This window comes from Dryobates pubescens, chromosome 2 (assembly GCF_014839835.1).
Source record: "Dryobates pubescens isolate bDryPub1 chromosome 2, bDryPub1.pri, whole genome shotgun sequence".
Classification (NCBI taxonomy): Eukaryota; Metazoa; Chordata; class Aves; order Piciformes; family Picidae; genus Dryobates; species Dryobates pubescens.
In genome coordinates this window covers 17,393,460-17,410,694 of record NC_071613.1, presented here as the reverse complement: position 1 = coordinate 17,410,694, position 17,235 = coordinate 17,393,460, and the positions used below count along the sequence as shown (strand labels likewise).

General features: G+C 51.4%; 1 protein-coding gene across 1 annotated transcript; it reads right to left on the bottom strand.

Moving 5' to 3' along the window:
- Positions 1-1,948: 1,948 nt before the first annotated feature.
- On the bottom strand, positions 1,949-14,028 carry LBH (LBH regulator of WNT signaling pathway). Its single transcript, XM_054171262.1, has 3 exons — positions 13,867-14,028; positions 12,973-13,075; positions 1,949-3,078 (listed from the first exon to the last, which is right to left on the bottom strand). The coding sequence occupies exons 1-3, from the start codon at positions 13,890-13,892 to the stop codon at positions 2,878-2,880; spliced, it is 330 nt and encodes a 109-aa protein (XP_054027237.1). The 5' UTR covers positions 13,893-14,028; the 3' UTR covers positions 1,949-2,877.
- Positions 14,029-17,235: the final 3,207 nt, after the last annotated feature.

Genomic DNA, 17,235 nt, shown 5'->3' with positions numbered 1-17,235 from the left:
GAGCCCCACTCGCTCCTTCTTCCAGGTGAACTTGCCCCAGGTCAATGGTAGGAGCTGCAGAGGGGGACAATGTCCCCAGGGCACATCCTGGCTGCATGTCCAGCCCTTCAGGCACAAACCCATGGAGCCACAAAGGACCTTTGGCAGCACAGTCCCTTGCTGTCACACCATACAAACTCCATCCCCACGTTCCTGCCCGTAGCTGACAGCCACCCATGGAGCCCTTCCTCACTTTCACAGCAACTCTCATTTTCTCTGCTCATCATCACGTTCACACACATGGCACCACCACCAGTCCTAGGCATGTCCTGGGTGAGAGAAGTGCAGGACCTGGCATTTGGCCTTGTTGAAGCTCATCCCATTAACACTGGTCCCTTGATCCAATCTGTCCAAGTCCCTCTGTAGAGCCTCCCTTCCCTCATGAAGATCATCGCTCCACCTAACTCGGTGTCATCTGCAAGCTGGTCCGCATACACAGTCCAAGGACACTGCCAACCTGCTGTGGCAGCAAGAACAAGAGGCCAATGAGTTTGGAAAGCATTTTCAAACTTTATTTACAACTGTCACAGTGACAAAAATGTAGTTTGAAAAAAATGCTAGCTTCTCCCTGAGGCTCAAAAAAGAATTACAGAAATAGAGGATGTATATCATACAACAAGAGGAGTTCTGTTCTGGTTTCACTGGAGTGCTTTGTTCTTTAGATACCTTCAACGACAAATAAGAAATATACACAATACTCCCCAAAAAAAAGATAATAATTCAAATGAAATCAAGGATACAGACAGAAATATGCAAGTCTTTAGGGCAAGACAGCAGGTCTGAAGTCCAAGGATTGCCATCTCGTTGCTGCCCACACAGTAATATCTTGGATAGAGAGCTTTGACTTGGTGGTACAGACGGAGACCGAGAGAGTAACACTTAAAGAAGATGAGTGGCTGGTATGCAGGTGTACAAGCTCATTCCAGTAAGACAGCAAGACTAGAACAAGTGGTACAGGTACAACAGCTGGATCCAGCACTACAGAAAATGGTATCACCACATCAAGACACCGTTGGGTGATCAGCTGTCTGCCAAGATGGGCAGGGAGCGCGGACAGCCAGGGCTGCGCTGCTGGACTGGAGAGCAGCCGCAGAGGAGGAGCACTGAATATTCTCCTGCTTTGTGCGAACAACTCCTCTCCCCCAACTCCAACCTGTCCGTAACTGTGATGCAGAGCTGATGAATTATTGCCCTTACGTTTGAACACAAGCAAGACAAGACTGAAACAACCCTTGCCAACATGTTAAAAGCGGCTCCCAGCCCCCCCACACCAGCGCTGAGCTACTCATGAGGTATTAAAAATACAAATACGCACATGTCCAAGTGGGTTTGAAAAAATGGAACCAGTTCTAAGCAAATGGGGGGCAGGGAGGGTAGCATTGGGATTATGAAAGTTTGGTTAAGGCCTTGACATTTCTTTTTTCTCTTCCATGATCCCAGTTTTGGTTTTAGGTGGCAACTGTTCTCATCCTATCCCAAGATCGAGTGGCTCCCAGGCTGGTCCCCAAAGTTGCGAGATCCCTCTCCAGGAAAGCAGCGGGTTACCCTGTCTGGCAGCAGACTGGCCTCCCCAAACAGAGACAGATGGCATCTCCTTGAAGCAGGATATGGTGAAGAAGACAATCGCAGGCTTCACAAGCCAGTCTGCCCCTCATTAAAACACACCCATGAAGGTTTCACCCTTGCTACGAAGCAGAAACACACCTTGTCTCAGGACACCGGGCTCATCCTCTCCCTCCTGCAAACACCCCTTTGCCACTGGTGATCCACGCTAGGTCTGGTATTTCGTTTTTGAATTGCCTCCAGGTCTGGCAGCACTCCCCAGCACACACAACCCCTACCTGCCTGCCATGCACATTGCAAAGCTGGAGATCCCCCACCCCAGCCCTCTGAAGCTCCATTGACCAGCAAATCAAAGACACAAATCCTAACACCTCAAGTACAACAAAGGTAAGAGGTGGAACCTCCACACTCTGGGTTTGAGTGCTGTATAAGACAAGACCAACCACAGCAGCCTTGGCAAATAGGAGAGAAATAATCCAAAGGTGTTCAAACCTACATGAGCTCTTGCTGCAGACAAGAAGCGCCTTGACATCTGATGGGCATTACCTCACGCTAGCCACCTGCAAGATAAACTAGGGCCTGACAGCAGAGATGACAAGCAGCAGCCTAACATTATCCTGCAAATACAGCTGTTCAGCACTGAAGGGTCTAAAGGCAAACAGAGGGGAAGGAAACAGGTCTGGGAAGAGTGGCTGGCAAACAAGGCTTGAGGGCGAGAGCGAGAAGCCCAGCTAGCTCCTAGGGACACTCGCGTCACCCTGGGGGGTGCTGAACCGGGGAGAGCGACAGGACCCCGGCCAGTAGAGCGCTCAGCCATGCTTTGCTGCGCACACCTTTCCACCTCCCAGCACACAACATGTAAGCTGTAAGGCAGGCAAATCTGAGACATTGCAGCTCTGCTCTCATGCTCGCAGCCGGAGGCAGCTGCCGCTCGCCGCCTCCAACTTTCCTTCCCCTCCCCGAGCTCCCCCTTCCAGCAATCCCTCGCGCGGCCACCCTCTGCCATGTGCTTGGAATTTCACTGCTGCCTCCGCCTCGGAAAAATACAGATAGTGATCTTGAGAACAGCAAACATTTCTCTGCGTTACTTCCTTCCTCAGGAGGTCTGCTGACACCGGAGGGCTTCAGTTCTCAATACAGAGAATACAAAAAAACTAAGATCTCGCAGGTGCAAAACTGAACTCATGTCTTTTTTTGTGTTTAAAAAGACTCTCAAAAGAAGTGTGGCTCTTCCTTCAGAAGGGTGCAGTCCCTTGCCTTTCCCTCAGATGCCATTTATTGCTCCTTGTTGTCCTTCTTTGCATCTTCACAGTTTTCTTCCTCCTCTTCCTCCTCCTCCTCTTGCACGAGGAACTCTTCGGGTGGCCATCTCAGCTCACCGCTCTCCACGTCACCCTCCGTCGGCTCCACCACGATGGAGGGCAGGCGGTCCTTCAGCTTGCAGTAGCGGTCGAAGTCCGAGGGATCGGGGAAGATCTGAAAGAGCCAAGGAACAGCCTGTCAGAGGAGCTGTCCTCATAGAATCACAGAAACATTCAGGTTGAAAAAACCCTCGGGATCACCGAGGCCAATTGATAACTCTACTCTGCAAGGTTCACCCCTTAACCAGAGCCCCAAGCACCACATCCAAACCACATCCAGGCTTGGGGACTCCACCACCTCCCCGGGCAGCACATTCCAATGCCTGACCACTCCTGCTGGGAAAACTTTTCCTTATGTCCAGTCTAAACCTCCCCAGTCACAGCTTGAGGCCATTCCCTCTTGTTCTGTCACTAATTACCTGTGAGAAGAGACCAGCAGCAGCCTCTCCACAAGGTCCTTTCAGGCAGCTGTAGAGAGTGATGGTAATGCACTAAAGCACACTTCAAGCAGCCTTGGCCAAAACACCCCACTCAAAGCACTTGGGTCTTTAAGGCAGACTAGTCTGGACACAAGAGTAGACTGCTGAGTGATGGGAAGGCTCTTGACCTTGTAAATAAGCTTCTCTCATATCTCAGTACGGGAACTGAGCACTCTGCCCAAGAGGCTTCCAAAGCACATGATCACTTGGGCATCACTCAGCAGACAGGCACCTGCCCTTTTGGATGTTCATCCAAACACCTCAGCCCCTTGCCCACTTGCATTGGGTGCAGTGTGCAAACTCATGAGCATCCCTCAAGCAGAGAATCTGAGATCTCATTTCCTGCTACTGGTCAAGCACAGGCTTGTGCTCCAGGCTCTGCTGGACAGGAGAGGAGGCTTATGGTAACCCAGTGCTAGAGTGCTCCAGATCCTTGCAGCAAGAGTCTGCATCTGGTATCGCTCCAGGGCCACAGCACCAGACTGAAAGAGAAGTTCAGCTGTGCTTGAGAGAGAATTGTGGCAGTGTTCTGCATGCTACAGCTACCATACATCAACAGCAAAGCTCTGCAGGAGGACACTCATTTGAGGGAAAGGTTGGACACTAGACTCTACTTCTTTGGGCTGGAGATACCTATGGCATAGTCAGCAATTATTCACCATATCCCTCACACAACGAACAGGAGGACTCCTTATCTCCAGTCCCCTAAAGGTGCTCAGGGCAGCTCCTCACCCCTTCCCTCCCACTCCTAGCTTGCCTTGTGGATGCACAAGCTCACACACCACAGTAGGGCCAGGGCCACTGGGACACACACTTTGATCCTGCTGGCAGCTGAGGCAAAGGCATGGCTGCAGGAGAAGCTGCCAGTGCAGGGTTAGCAGGAGCTTTGCCTGACTCCACTGCTATGTGAACAGGTTGCTGCCACCTATAGGGATGCCCTGCTAGGGGAAGAGCATCGAACCCCAGCTCATGCAGACAAGAGCTGCTGGGTGACAAGAATCAGTTGCCACATCAGGTCCCCTGGTTGGTAACCCGAAGATTAACAAGTTACCACTTGCTTCTTTCAGACACTTTTATCAGGGTGTCTCATCTCACATGGCAGTTGCATGTAAGCACCCCAAAGATGATAACAACAAGATGCATTTTCCCCTCAAGGCTGGGGAAGGGGTGAGGAGCCAGGCACTGCTTCTGGAACACCAGCTGCATTCAAGGGGGCCCTGAGAGCATCCTTGCAGGGAACAGCACTGCCAGCCTCCAAGAGGCACACTGCTCATGGGTGCCTCAGTTTGACAGCAAGATCTGATCTGCTTTGATACTTGCGGTTCCAGTCACAAAAGCAGGTTCCTCACCCAGGAGCCCTGAGCATTAACCATAGAATGGTTTGAGTTGGAAGGGACATTTAAAGATCATCTTGTTTCAACCCCCCTGCCATGGACCAGGACACCTCCCACTAGACCAGGTTGCTCCAAAGCATCACTCTCCTCATGCCAATCATGCAGGTACCCAACCCACTACCTCGGGAAGCCCTGGCCCAAATGCCAAAGTGGAACATCTTTCCAACTTGTTCTTCAGCCTAGTAACCCTAACTACAGCATTAACCCCTTGTAATGGGGCCTCTAAGAAAGATAAGCACAGCCTTTTTAGCAGGGCCTGTTGTGATAGAACAAGGTGGGGGTGGTTTTAAATTGAAGGAGGAGAGATTAAGCTAGGTACAAGGAAGAAATGTTTTACAATGGTCATGATGAAGCACTGGGAGCAGGTTACCCAGGGAAGTGGTAGAAGCCCCATCCCTGGAAACATCCAAGGCTGGACTGGGCTTTGAGCAACCTGATTTAGTTGCAATGTCCCTGCCCAGTGCAGGGAAGTTAAACTAGACAAGCTTTAAAGGCCCCTTCCAATCCAAAGCATTCTGTGAGTTGAAGAGATTTCTCCCTCACATCCAGAGCTTTGTGGCAGCCAGGTCACCAACCTGAGAAAACCACAGAAGCACAGAATGAATCAGGTTGGAAGAGACCTCCAAGATCACCCAGTCCAACCAATCACCCAACCCCAGCTAATCAACTAGACCATGGCACTAAGTGCCTCATTCAGGCTTTTCTTAAACACCTCCCGGGGGGACAACCCCACCATCTCCCCAGGCAGCACATTCCAATGGCCAATCTCTCTTTCTGGGAAGAACTCCTTTCTAAAACCAAGCCCAAACATCCCCCTGCACCGCTTGAGACTGTCGCTACTTTATGCTAAGCCAGGCAAAGCAACTGAAGGCAAACAATGCAGGGGCTGTTTGCACTCATCCATCTGGTGCTGGGGCCAGTGGTGCACAAGAGCAAGCGTGGTCTTTGAGCACATCCCTGAAGGCAGACACTGCAGCGTGAGCTGTTTGCTATTAGTCACTCCCAGCAACTGCTTCTTGGGAGTTTTTGTGGCTTCTGCATGGCCTAACAATGGCAGCTTCAGACACGTGGTGCGTTACTGGAAGTGGAGTTGGTGGCTCTTCAGCATCAGCTCCTTATCTAAACCCATGATAGGGGGGGAAAAAAATACCCCCTTGACATTACATGGTTTAGAAGGCTGCAATGGAAAAAACAAAAGGCAGGCAGTGTGGTTCAGGAGGTTACATAAGCTGATAATTTCATGAAAATAGCCTCCTGGGCAAGAAAAATAGCAGCATAATAATTAAGCTAACCTTTGGCTGCTATCATTGGAAGCACATTAGGTCAAATTGGAGCCATTTCTTTGAAAAGAGCCTGCCAAGCTGTTTTCCAGAAACCAAGCAGCAGTCATTTCCTTACAAACAAATCTCCCTGAACTGTGGTGGGCAGCTCTCTTTTTTAAATAATAATAAAATAATGACCCAAAACAAAAAAAAAAAAAATCAATCCACCCTAGCACAATCTTATCTCCACACAGCTGCAGGACAGGCCAAACCCAAGAAGGTCAGGATTTTTTCCACTAAGTCATGCTTTTTAATCGTTGAGGCAGCATGAAGCAAGATGTTGCAACTGCACTTTCAAGGGGTGTGGACAGTCAATGGAAAAAATACACAAAGGCAGATTTCCTTCACATGTGACAAGCAGGGTGACACAGCAGGCAGAGAGCACAGGCACCCGAGGAAGGAGAAAAAGGAGTTTCAGATTAAGGCTGTTTGCACATCTGGGGGAGCCAGGTGGAAAAGTTACCCCCAAAGAGTGCCCTCACTCACTCCCGAATCAGCTGCACTGCCAGACTCTTCGTGGGCAAGATAAACAAGCACCAGCTTTCTGCTGCCCCACACCAGCAGTGCCACCCTCTGCATTTGCTGGACCCATATATTGTCAAAGTCTGGTCCCACTCCAGATTTAGACAATGGGAAGAAGAAAAAAAACAACCCCAAACCCCAGACCCTAAAGAACTTGCAGCAAGGTTCCCATTAGAAATGCAGCTACTCAGCCCAGACCCCTTTGCACAGCAGTCAGGACAGCGTGCCTGGCAAGTGCCTGCTTGCAAGCCCTTCTGCTCACATCACCCAGCTCAGGCACGTGAGAAGGCTCTGCGTCTGCCCACCACCCAAAGAGCCCAGCAGCAGGGAGTTGGCTTCTCTCCCCTGTTTATCAGAGGGACCCACCTTAACACAGCTGAAACAGATGCCTGCTTCTGGCTGATCTGGTCAGTTGATGGGGGACAAGTGGCAGCCACTAACAGTAGCCATGCAAAGGTAACTTCCTCCCCCTCATGCTGCAGCGTCAGGGGCTGCAACTGGCTCCACAGAGCCCCAGCTCCTGGCCCAGAGAGACATCCAATACCCCAAGGCCCCATAGAGAACATGTCACTCCTTACACTGCTCAACACAGCTGGTTTTCACAGGCCTCTCCAGATTATATTTTGAGAGCTGCTCTCCTCAAGGACTGATCCAAGTCACACACAAACCAACCAAACTCTTGCCTTGCAGCTGGAAATGGTAGTGAAAAGCAGAACTTGAAACAAAAGCTTGAAATGGTTTTAGAAAGATGATGTTTTGCCTGTTTCAGATGCTCTAGCCCTGCCATCCTTGGATGAAGTCTTGGCAACAAGAATGGAAAGTCTTCATTGCCCTGGGGAGGGCTCATACCCCTCTCAGCATTCAGAGAGAGAGAGCAACACCAAAAGCAAGAGAAATGTCAGACCATTAGGAGGATTAGCTCAGCACTACCATAATCCAAGTGACACTTGCAAATTCAAAACAACTTCCACATCTGTACTCCATACCAACACCCATAGTTAAAATGCCTCTCTCCTCTCCCATGGGGCTGAAAACTATTTCAGTTGTATGACAGGGAGAGCAAGGCAATGAGAGCTTTCCAAATTAAGTTAGTGGTTTGGTGGAAAGTTTTGCTTCACTCTGGTAATACCAGACAAGGCTGGAAAGGCTGCTCCGAGAGGAATACCACTTCAGGTGCAAGGCCCACCCCCTGAGGTACATGGATCACTCCTCCTTCCACACCAGAAGGATCAAGGCAATATTCCAACCCCCCAAACCAGCATTTGAAGTCTTTAAACAAAACTTTACTGCCATTGCAAAGCATGGGAAGCTCTATTTAGGAATACTTCAATCCTCTCTTGGGGTCCTCTTAGAGAAGTTTACCAGCTTTAAGCAGCAGTGCTAACACATTTGCTCACAGAGGGCATGACTGGGAACCCAGCTCTAGCTAGTATGGCACACAGCAGCCTGTGACTCAGGTTTCTGAACTATGACAACTCCCCAAGCACAGACAGATTGCCCTATCTTGCGGGATGATGGCAGGGGAACTTCATACATGATGACAGCTTTCCATTCAGAGTAAGAAGGCATCAGGTAGGGAGGAAAAATATGCACTGAGATGTTCCAGTTAGCTGCTACCTTGGGTTTGGTTCAGTGGAAGCCACTTTTTGCATAGCATAGCTGCAAGCATGATTAGTTTGGGCTCTGTTTATCCCATATCCTGCTTCTGCCTTCATTTGAGGTCCCAGACCCTGGAATACACATTAGCTCAGCATATTAATCTTGCCCACTAACCATCCAGCAGATGTGCTGTGTGAACAACTTACCCTAAACTTGCTTCCCACCATTCTGCAGTCTCAAGATCTGCAGTAGCAAGAGCCAGGTCTGACACAGAACTTCCCTTGCACAAATGAAGGCTGTATGGACATGAAGCATCTCACAAGCAAGCAAGACAACTACAGAGGAAGCTCAGTTTCCATCCTTGCTGTCAGCCCCAGGTCAGTAACATATTGGTCTGGCAGTTCAGTTGGCAGAATGCAGCAGATGCAGCTCAAAGCACTCAGCACCAAGCACCACAGCTCCTTGGTGCTGGTGAAGGTGTTGCATTCCCCAAAACACATCCCAGCAAGACAAAAGACCCATGGGACTGCATGTGGTGGTGGGGCAAGGGACAGTGGATTTAAACCAGAGCAAGGCAGATTAAGGCTGGACATTAGGGCCATGGTTTAGTGTTGACCCTTCAGTGCTGTGTCGAGGGTTGGACTGGATGATCTTGGAGGTCTCTTCCAACCAGCTGGATTCTGTGATTCCGTGAATCATTAGGAAGAAGTTCTTTACTGTGAGGGTGGTGAGACACTGGAACAGGTTGCCCAGAGAAGTTGTGGACACCCCACCCCTGGAAGGGTTTAAGAGCAGGCTGGATGAGGCTTTGACAGCCTGGTCTAGTGGAAGGTGTCTCTGCCTACAGCAGGGGGATGGAACTAGATGGTCTTCATGGTCCTTTCAAACTCAAGCCATTCTGTGACTGTGACAGTCACTGGAGGCAGCATTAAGCCTGTTTGCCCAGGCTCAGCCTGCCTGACGTGATTCACAGCTAGCTGTGGCTGTGATTAACCTAGACAGATCCCAGCATGATGCGATCATGACTTAAAGAGCTCAAGCTCCCCATGACAACCAAACTCCAGCTGATGGCATGAGGCAAGCTCAGCCTCCACAAGCCAAATCTCCTAAAAGGTAGCCCAAGGTCCTCCAGGGTCAGCAAGCCGGCCAGAGAGCTGGTCTGCAGCCAGGTAGCACGCTCAACTCAGGACACTGTGTCTGCTCAGAACAAGCACTTGAGGCATCAAAGCATTTTCAGTTGCACTCAGGCCCCCACTCCACTTCCAAGAAGCAAGGCAGGATTCAGGTCAAGGAACTGTTTTGACAAAAGCTCCCCATGAAATAATTAATTCAGCCTTGGTTTCAGTAGCACCATTCATGCTGCTGTGAGATGGCATCAGAGGACAGGCTGGCCAAGGGCTGATGAGAACAGGTATATGCAGGGGCTGGAAAGCAGCAAGCAGTACATCAGCTCTGAGTGGCAGCGAAAAAGGGACTGGCTCATAGAAGACTGCCAGGCAGGAAGCAACACGAAGCCCTCCAAAGGCACATCTGTTCATAGCAGGGGTATCTTGAGCCATCAGCTGCATTTAAATGAGTTTTTTGTTTAGTAAGTCCCATGGGAATTATGGGACATCTATTAAAGATCCAGAAATAGCTCTTTACTGCAGGCACAAGACCCAGCATGACATCATCCCTTCAGCTGCATCTTCTGTTTTGTCTGTGCCACCCCGTTTTGAGATTCATGCCTGAATTTCACCCTCCACTTCTGCTCAGGCCTCTTAAGAAAAGAATAAACCTGTCAGCTGAGCCATCTTCAGGAGGCTCAGAGCAGCTCCAGGTCGTAAACACGGGAGGAAAAAGCTGTTTTGCGTAGAAAGGTTTTGAAATGAGCACATGAGCTTACTTGTGCTTAACTGGGCAAGGGCACCTCCGTGCTGAGGAAGCACATTTCCCAGGGAAACTGCACAAATCACTCACCCAGCACAGGCAGCTCCCCTACCACCAACACAACTTCTGCAGTCGGAGCTTTCACATCATCTCTTCAAGGGCAGCAGGGGTGACCTGCCCACCAAAGGCCAGGCAGCTTCACCAGGGGGGTGCACACCTTCAGCTGCTGGCTAGACAGACACCTCGGAGGGTGAGCAGAGGCACGGGGGGGTGGAGAAGGCAGCAGGAGAAAGTTGGCAAGCCAAGTTCCCTCCAGCAAGGCAGACAGCAGCCCTGAAGTTCAGTGAACTCCACAGCACAGAGGAATCAGACTGCTGAAGTTTATACTCAGTCATGAGTTTATTTGCTTCCTTGGAAGCAAACTGAGTAAAGACAGAAATATTTTGAAGCAGTCCTGTTGGTAGAACATTTGTCTGCAGCAAATACTGATGTGCTGTACAGTTCCAGCAATGCTGCTGTACCACCTCCTCTGGTCCACACAGCTTCGTGTCCACATAGAGAGGCAGACACAGCCCCCAAGCTAACAGCTAGCATCCCATGGACCAATCAGCAGGCAGTCCCAGCTCTACACAGCCAGAAGGGAACAGTTTGAGGCCATCTCTGCAGTAAAATAAATCAAGTTCTATCACTAGAACAAAAGAAATTAAGAGATTGTCTCTCCCAGTTCTGATTCCCCTTTTCTTTTTGCATCTCACAGCCAGCCAAGGGCTGGTACACTCACATCATGACTGCTCGGCTCTGCTGCTGAGTGGAGGAAGATGCTGAAGCTCACAACAATGAGCCTCAGTGTAGGAGCAGTCATGCTACATTAGCCCTGTCTGCCTCTGAGTTACTGCACTCCAGCCCTCACACTAGCACGCAATTTCCCACATAGCATCAGCAAGAGGAAGCACAAAGTGCCAGTCTGAGGTAGAACAAAGAGTTCATGGTGTGATTCACATCAGATTTCTCCCTGCTGGTCTAAACTTGAGTTTTCAACCCTTCAAGGATGCTTTCAGCTTACCTTGACTTAGACTGTGACATTCTTTGCCCAGTAGCCAGAGAAGGCTGAAGCCTGCTCCTCAATCCTCTTTTCATTAACCTGATTTAGAGGCAGACCTCATGCACAGCCCACACACTGCTAGTGCCCCAGGAGGATCTTCCATTTCAACGTGCCAGCCCTTGCTGCCCCCAGTTTGGCTTACATCAAGGTGAAGCACTGGTAGGTATTTGAACAAAAAAGTCATCACTAGATGGCTAGAGAGAAGATATCCAGGATGCAAAAGCCCTGCATAGATATGAGTCGTCAGCATTTATGACTCACACCTTCAGGTTCAGATGATGCACTCAAAACTGAACAGGCCTGTTCCCCACTTGGCCCAAAAAGACTTATCAAGGTCATTAGCACTTGGGGGAAAAAAGAACAAACCTCCTTAAAGCAACAGTTAGAACAAGCAGGGCACCTAGATCCTGCTTCTCCCTGGAGAAATTGGGTATGTAAATAGAGGCGTTGGACCGGACTGCGTTAAGCCTTCCCATATGGTGACCCTTAAAAGACATCTCGTGCAGGCTAGCTGGATTGCTTCAGGTTTAACCACTGCTCTTATTGCTGCACACCACCTCCACAGGAGAGGAAAGAGAGGCCACATGCTTTCCACTAACTCAAGCACTGAAGCACAGCACAGCTATTTCCACACACAGGTGGTAAACCAAACATCTTGCACCAACCGGATCAAGGATTCTGACCCCCAGAAGCAGCAATGCATCCACACACACCCCCTTCCCCTCTCCTCAGCTTTAGGCTCTGGCCTGAAGTTGAGCAGATTTCATGCTCCAGTGCACATTTACTGCTTTGTAGCTCCTCTTTTCTAGGTGGAAGTACGCAAGCACACAACAGCACACCTCCTCTGAGGGCACACTTCGAACAGCTGCCTCGGTGCAGGTTGTGTAACATCTGCAAAGGAAGAGCCCTGCACCAGGGTCTGCTGCTGGGACTCCATGCACAGGCCAGATGCCAGTCATCTGTCTGCACTCAGCACCTTGTTAAATCCCATCAACAAGTCTCCTGGAAGAGTAAGTAACCGTGGACCTAGTAGGCTAAGATGCACAACTTGCCCTTTGATTAACTGTAAGCCAGAAAATTAAAGGGATATTGAGGCTAAAGGATTAAGGCTCAAGCTAGTTTCTAAGACCACCTTGTCGCCCCAGCCATTGATCTGGAGTTTAACAGCCAATTATATTTTCCAGAACTTTCAGAATGAATGCATGCCATGCCTTCAGACAGATATCTCCAGTGACATTTCAAGGCTTGCTTAGACTGCCTCTGCCTCACTATCTTACAGAAGGCTGTTAACCCTCTCAAACTGGCCCTTCGGTCAGGAAAACCCAAGAAATAGATCAAAAAGAATCTAAGAGAGGTATAAATAGCTCCCTCCTCTAGGTAGGGCACTTGTATGTTGTGTGACAGAGATCAAGAGCCCTCTCAGCCTGGTGAGTGGCACAAACCCTTCTTTCAGCTCCCTATCTCCCACTAAGCCCCCATGAATGCTGAGTGAGGGGCTCAGTCCTCCACAAGCAAGCCCTCTGCCAAGTCGGTCTGATACCCAGGGATATTTTAGACAAGCAGCTCCTGCCAAGCAAGCATTCCAGCCTGTTGACTAGTTCTCACTACAGCAAAACCTGCTATTAGGTCAAGCTTATGGAAAGGTACCTCAGCCCGAGTTTGCAGTCCAGCCCAGGCAATTCCATCAGGGATTAAGCCTAAGCAGCCAACAAGAGCGCTTACCTGATACGAGAGCCCGTCCTTGCGGGGGCTTAGCCCAATCTCCTCCATAGCTGGGGTGTTCATCATCACTTCAGTCATCTCAGCCGATCTCAGGTAATCAGAGCTAGAAACAAAGGACAGCATTCAACTGACGTGAGGGGGTCAAGGAGGGCAAGGCTGAAGCAGCACCGGGAAAGAGAAGCCAGCAGGAGAGGCTGTCGGCGGTCTATTTCTAGTCCCTTCCTTCCTGCCCCCTCCCCCTTTGGAAAGGGATGGGGAAAAAAAACCTCGTTAACGCAGCGCTGCATCCCTGTCTCTAAGAGCAACTCCCGGACTTTCTCCCCAAGAGGACACAGCTCAGAAACACCTCCAGAGGCATCGGCAGCTCCGGTTCACTTTGAAGTACCCCCCAGCTCTGCCCTTTAAGGGGGGGGAAGTGAAAAAATAATTGAAAAAAAGACTAAACAAATGCAAGAGCTCCTGGGGGAACTCCTGCTTTTCATATTTGTTTTCTCTTTTTTTGTTGTTTTCTTTTGTGTGCGAGTGCAGACTGCTGCGCTTTAGCTGCAGCCGGCTTGTTCGCCACCTTCCGGGACTGCCACAGCGGCGGAGCGCAGGGCACCGGGTCCAGCGCTGCTTTTACAACCTCTGGTGGCACTTCCAGCTCGGGAAAAGCCAATTCCCACAGCTCCTCCATCGCGGGCACCGCCGCTGCCACGCTTCCCGATAACCACGTCCCGAGGCTCCCCTCCCGGGGCACACACCCGGGCGCCTGAAACCCCAACAAATAACACGGGAGCTCCGCTCCAGCCCCGCCACGACCACGGCAGCGGTCCAGGGGCCACGACCCGCGCCCCACCCCCCCAGCCCAACCCCTCCGTCAAGCCCCAGCCCTACAGGGCAGCGCCCACTCACCAGGGCAGGGGACACAGGACAGACATGAAGTCGCGGCGGAGGCTACCCCGCGCCCTCGGGGGTTGGAGGGAGAGCGGCACCAGTGGATGATGCTGCTGCGGGACGCTGTCGCGATGCTGCCCGAAGATGCCTACCCCTCCCGCTCTCGGTGCCGCCTCCTCCCGCTCTAAGCCCGCCGCCGCCGCCGCGCCGCTTAAATGGCCCCGGGAGGCGGTGCCGGGTACCGGCCTCGCCCCCCCGCCTGACGTCACCATTTTCATGAATGGCTTCGTCCTGCGCCGCCTGCGGGGGGGAGCGGGGTGCGCGTCCTCGGGCTCGGCTCCGCTCGGCTCGCCGCGCAGGCAGGACTCGTTTCCTGCCGTCCGGCCGTCTCACCCCCGAGCATCTCCCCCGGCCTGGGGCTGGCTGTCAGCCTGCCTGCTGCTGATGGAGGCCTGGGGCTGGCCCTGCCCGAGGGCTCGCACATGGCACACACATGGCACGCACACTGGTGGCCCAGGGAAGGGGCAGTGGCCTCCCAGTCCGTCTGTGCCCAGCAGCTGTAACTGAAGTAGAAGCAGAGTGAGGAGCCTCAAGAGGCTGAGCTGTGTTTAGCAAAGTGGCTGTGAAAGAGTAATGGGGAGGTACAGGAGAAGTGAATCCATCTGCTGCCTGGGCAGATCACACAATCAACCAGGTTGGAGGAGACGTCTAAGATCATCAAGTCCAACCGATCACCCAACCCTAACTAATCAGCTAGACCATGGCACTGAGTGCCTCATCCAGGCTCTTCTTAAACACCTCCAGGAACACTGACCCCACCACCTCCCTGGGCAGCACATTCCAATGGCCAGTCACACTGTGAAGAACTTTCTGTGAAGATGGAGGGGAAGTCACTCTCCTGCCTCCCTCACCAACACTGAATGACTGGAGAAAGCCTGGGCACCCCAAACCCATCTGAAGCCTTGCATGCTGGTGTTTGTGCAGCCTCCAAAGGATGAGGCTGTGCCCCGCAAGCAGGTGCCTGCTGGGCACTGCTCTCAGCCACAGGATAAGCCAGGCTCAGTAAGGCTGCTGTGAGATGCTTGGTGGCTTTGGGGACTGCATTGCCCTCCTTTCTCACCTAGAAAGCAGAATCTTGCTGAATGCTGGCAGGTAAAGTTTGGCACAGGGACTGGGTTTGTGCCACCTCTTGCTCCATGCTTCTGCTCAGACTTCTTGGACATCTTCATCAAGGACCTGGATGAAGGGACAGAGTGCATCCTCAACAAGTTTGATGATGATACCAAACTGGGAGGAGTGGCTGTGCTGCCACTCAGTGAGACTTGAACAGACTGGAGAGTTGGGCAGAGGAAACCCAAATCAAATTCAACAAGTCCTATACCTGGGCAAGAATAGCCCCCTGCACCAGCACAGGCATGGGGCTGACCTGCTGGGAAGCAGCTCCATGGAAAATGGCCTTGGAGTCCTGGTGGGCATCAAGTTGACCATAAGCCAGCAATGTGCCCTTTTGGCCAAGAAGGCCAATGGCATCCTGGTGTACACCAGAAGTGTCAGGCAGGTCAAGAGAGGTTCTCTTCCCCCTCTACTGTGCCCTGGTGAGGCCTCATCTGCAACATCATTTTCCAGTTCTAGGCTTCCCAGTTCAAGAGGGACAGGGAATTACTGGAGAGAGTCCAAGGGAGGGCTACAAAGATGAGGAAGGGACTGGAACATCTGTCTTAGGCAGAAAGGCTGAGCCCTGGGGCTGTTTAGCCTGCGGAAGTGAAGGCTGAGAAGGGATTTGATCGTAAGGTTGAGTGTCATGAAGAAGATGCCAGACTGTTTTTGGTGGTGCCCAGTGATAGGACAAGGGGCAACAGGTACAAGCTAGAGCACACCTCAGCATGAGGAGAAACTGCTTTACAGTGAGGGTGCTGCAGCACTGGAGCAGGCTGCCTGGAGAGGCTGTGGGGACTCCTTCTCTGGAGACTTTCAAGACCTGTCTGGATGCACTCCTGTGTGACCTGTCCTGGGTGATCTTGCTTTGGCAGGGCAGTTGGACTCCACGATCTCCAGAGGTCCTTTCCAATTCCTTGATGCTGTGGCTTTCCCAGCAAAGCTGATCAACTGGCACAGGGCTACAAACCCTTCCTGCAGTTGCTGTGCTGCACCTTCTGGCATGGAACCTGTGGCTGCTGCTCACCTCATGTCCATGTCTGTGCTTGAAGTGCCAGCAAATGCAGGTTCAGCATTTCTGCAGGGAAGCTTTGCCCTCAGCTCCACTCCAGACTGTGTCAGTGTGTACATCCATACATGCTGTGTCTCCTCAGACCGGGTAATTTAATCTTCTTAGATTCATATTATATAATGGGAGCCTCTGGGGGTGTTTCACAGCAGGCTTCAGCGAGCTGCTGCTTTGTGCCAGATTAAAATGAATCAGAAGGAGCTGAGCTAGCCCCTGCAGATGCGTGGAAATTCAGGTGGGGGGAGGGTGAGCTCCTTGCGAAGGGCCACCAGTAACACTCCCACGTTCCCAGGGTGGACTCAGTGCACACAGCCCTCATGCTCCCACCTAGCCTCCTGACAAAGAGGTTTGGAGCCAGGGAGAGAGGTATGAAGACAACCAAGTCTCCAAAGGGATGGGGAAATGTCTCCCCTGCATTCCTCTGGCTTGGCCACAGGGACATGAGGATGGAGCCAGGCTCTGCTTGGTGATGCCCAGTGACAGCACAAGGGGCAATGGATGGAAGTTGAAGCATAGGAACTTCCATGGAAACAGGAGGGAAAAGAAATTCAGTGAGGTGACAGACCACTGGAACAGGCTGCCCAGGGGGGTTGTGGAGTCTCCCTCTCTGGAGATATTCAGGACCTGCCTGGATGTGTTCCTGTGTGATCTGCTCTAGGTGATCCTGCTCTGGCAGGGGGGTTGGACTGGATGATCTCTTGAGGTCCCTTCCAGACCCCAACACTCTGTGATTCTGTGACATTAGGAAAAAATATCTTTACTGCAAAGATTGGTCAGGCATTGGAACAGGCTTCCCAGGGCAGTGGTGGAGTGACCATCCCTGGAGGTGTTCAAGACACTGAGTTCAACCTTCAACCACATCCCAATGATTCACAGATGTACAGAATGATTTGGGTTGGGAGGGATCTTGAAGATGATCCAGTTCCAAGCCCCCTGCAATAAGCAGAGACACCTTCCACTAAATCAGGCTGCTCAAGGCCTTACCCAACCTGGCCTTGAACACCTCCATGGAGGGGGCATCCACAACCTCCCTGGCTAACCTGTTCCAGTGTCTCACCACCCTCACTGCAAAGAATTTCCTCTTAATACCCAGTCTAAATCTTCCTTTGTCCAGCTCAAAGCCTTTGTCCCTCATCCTATCACTACAAGCCCTTGTAAAAAGT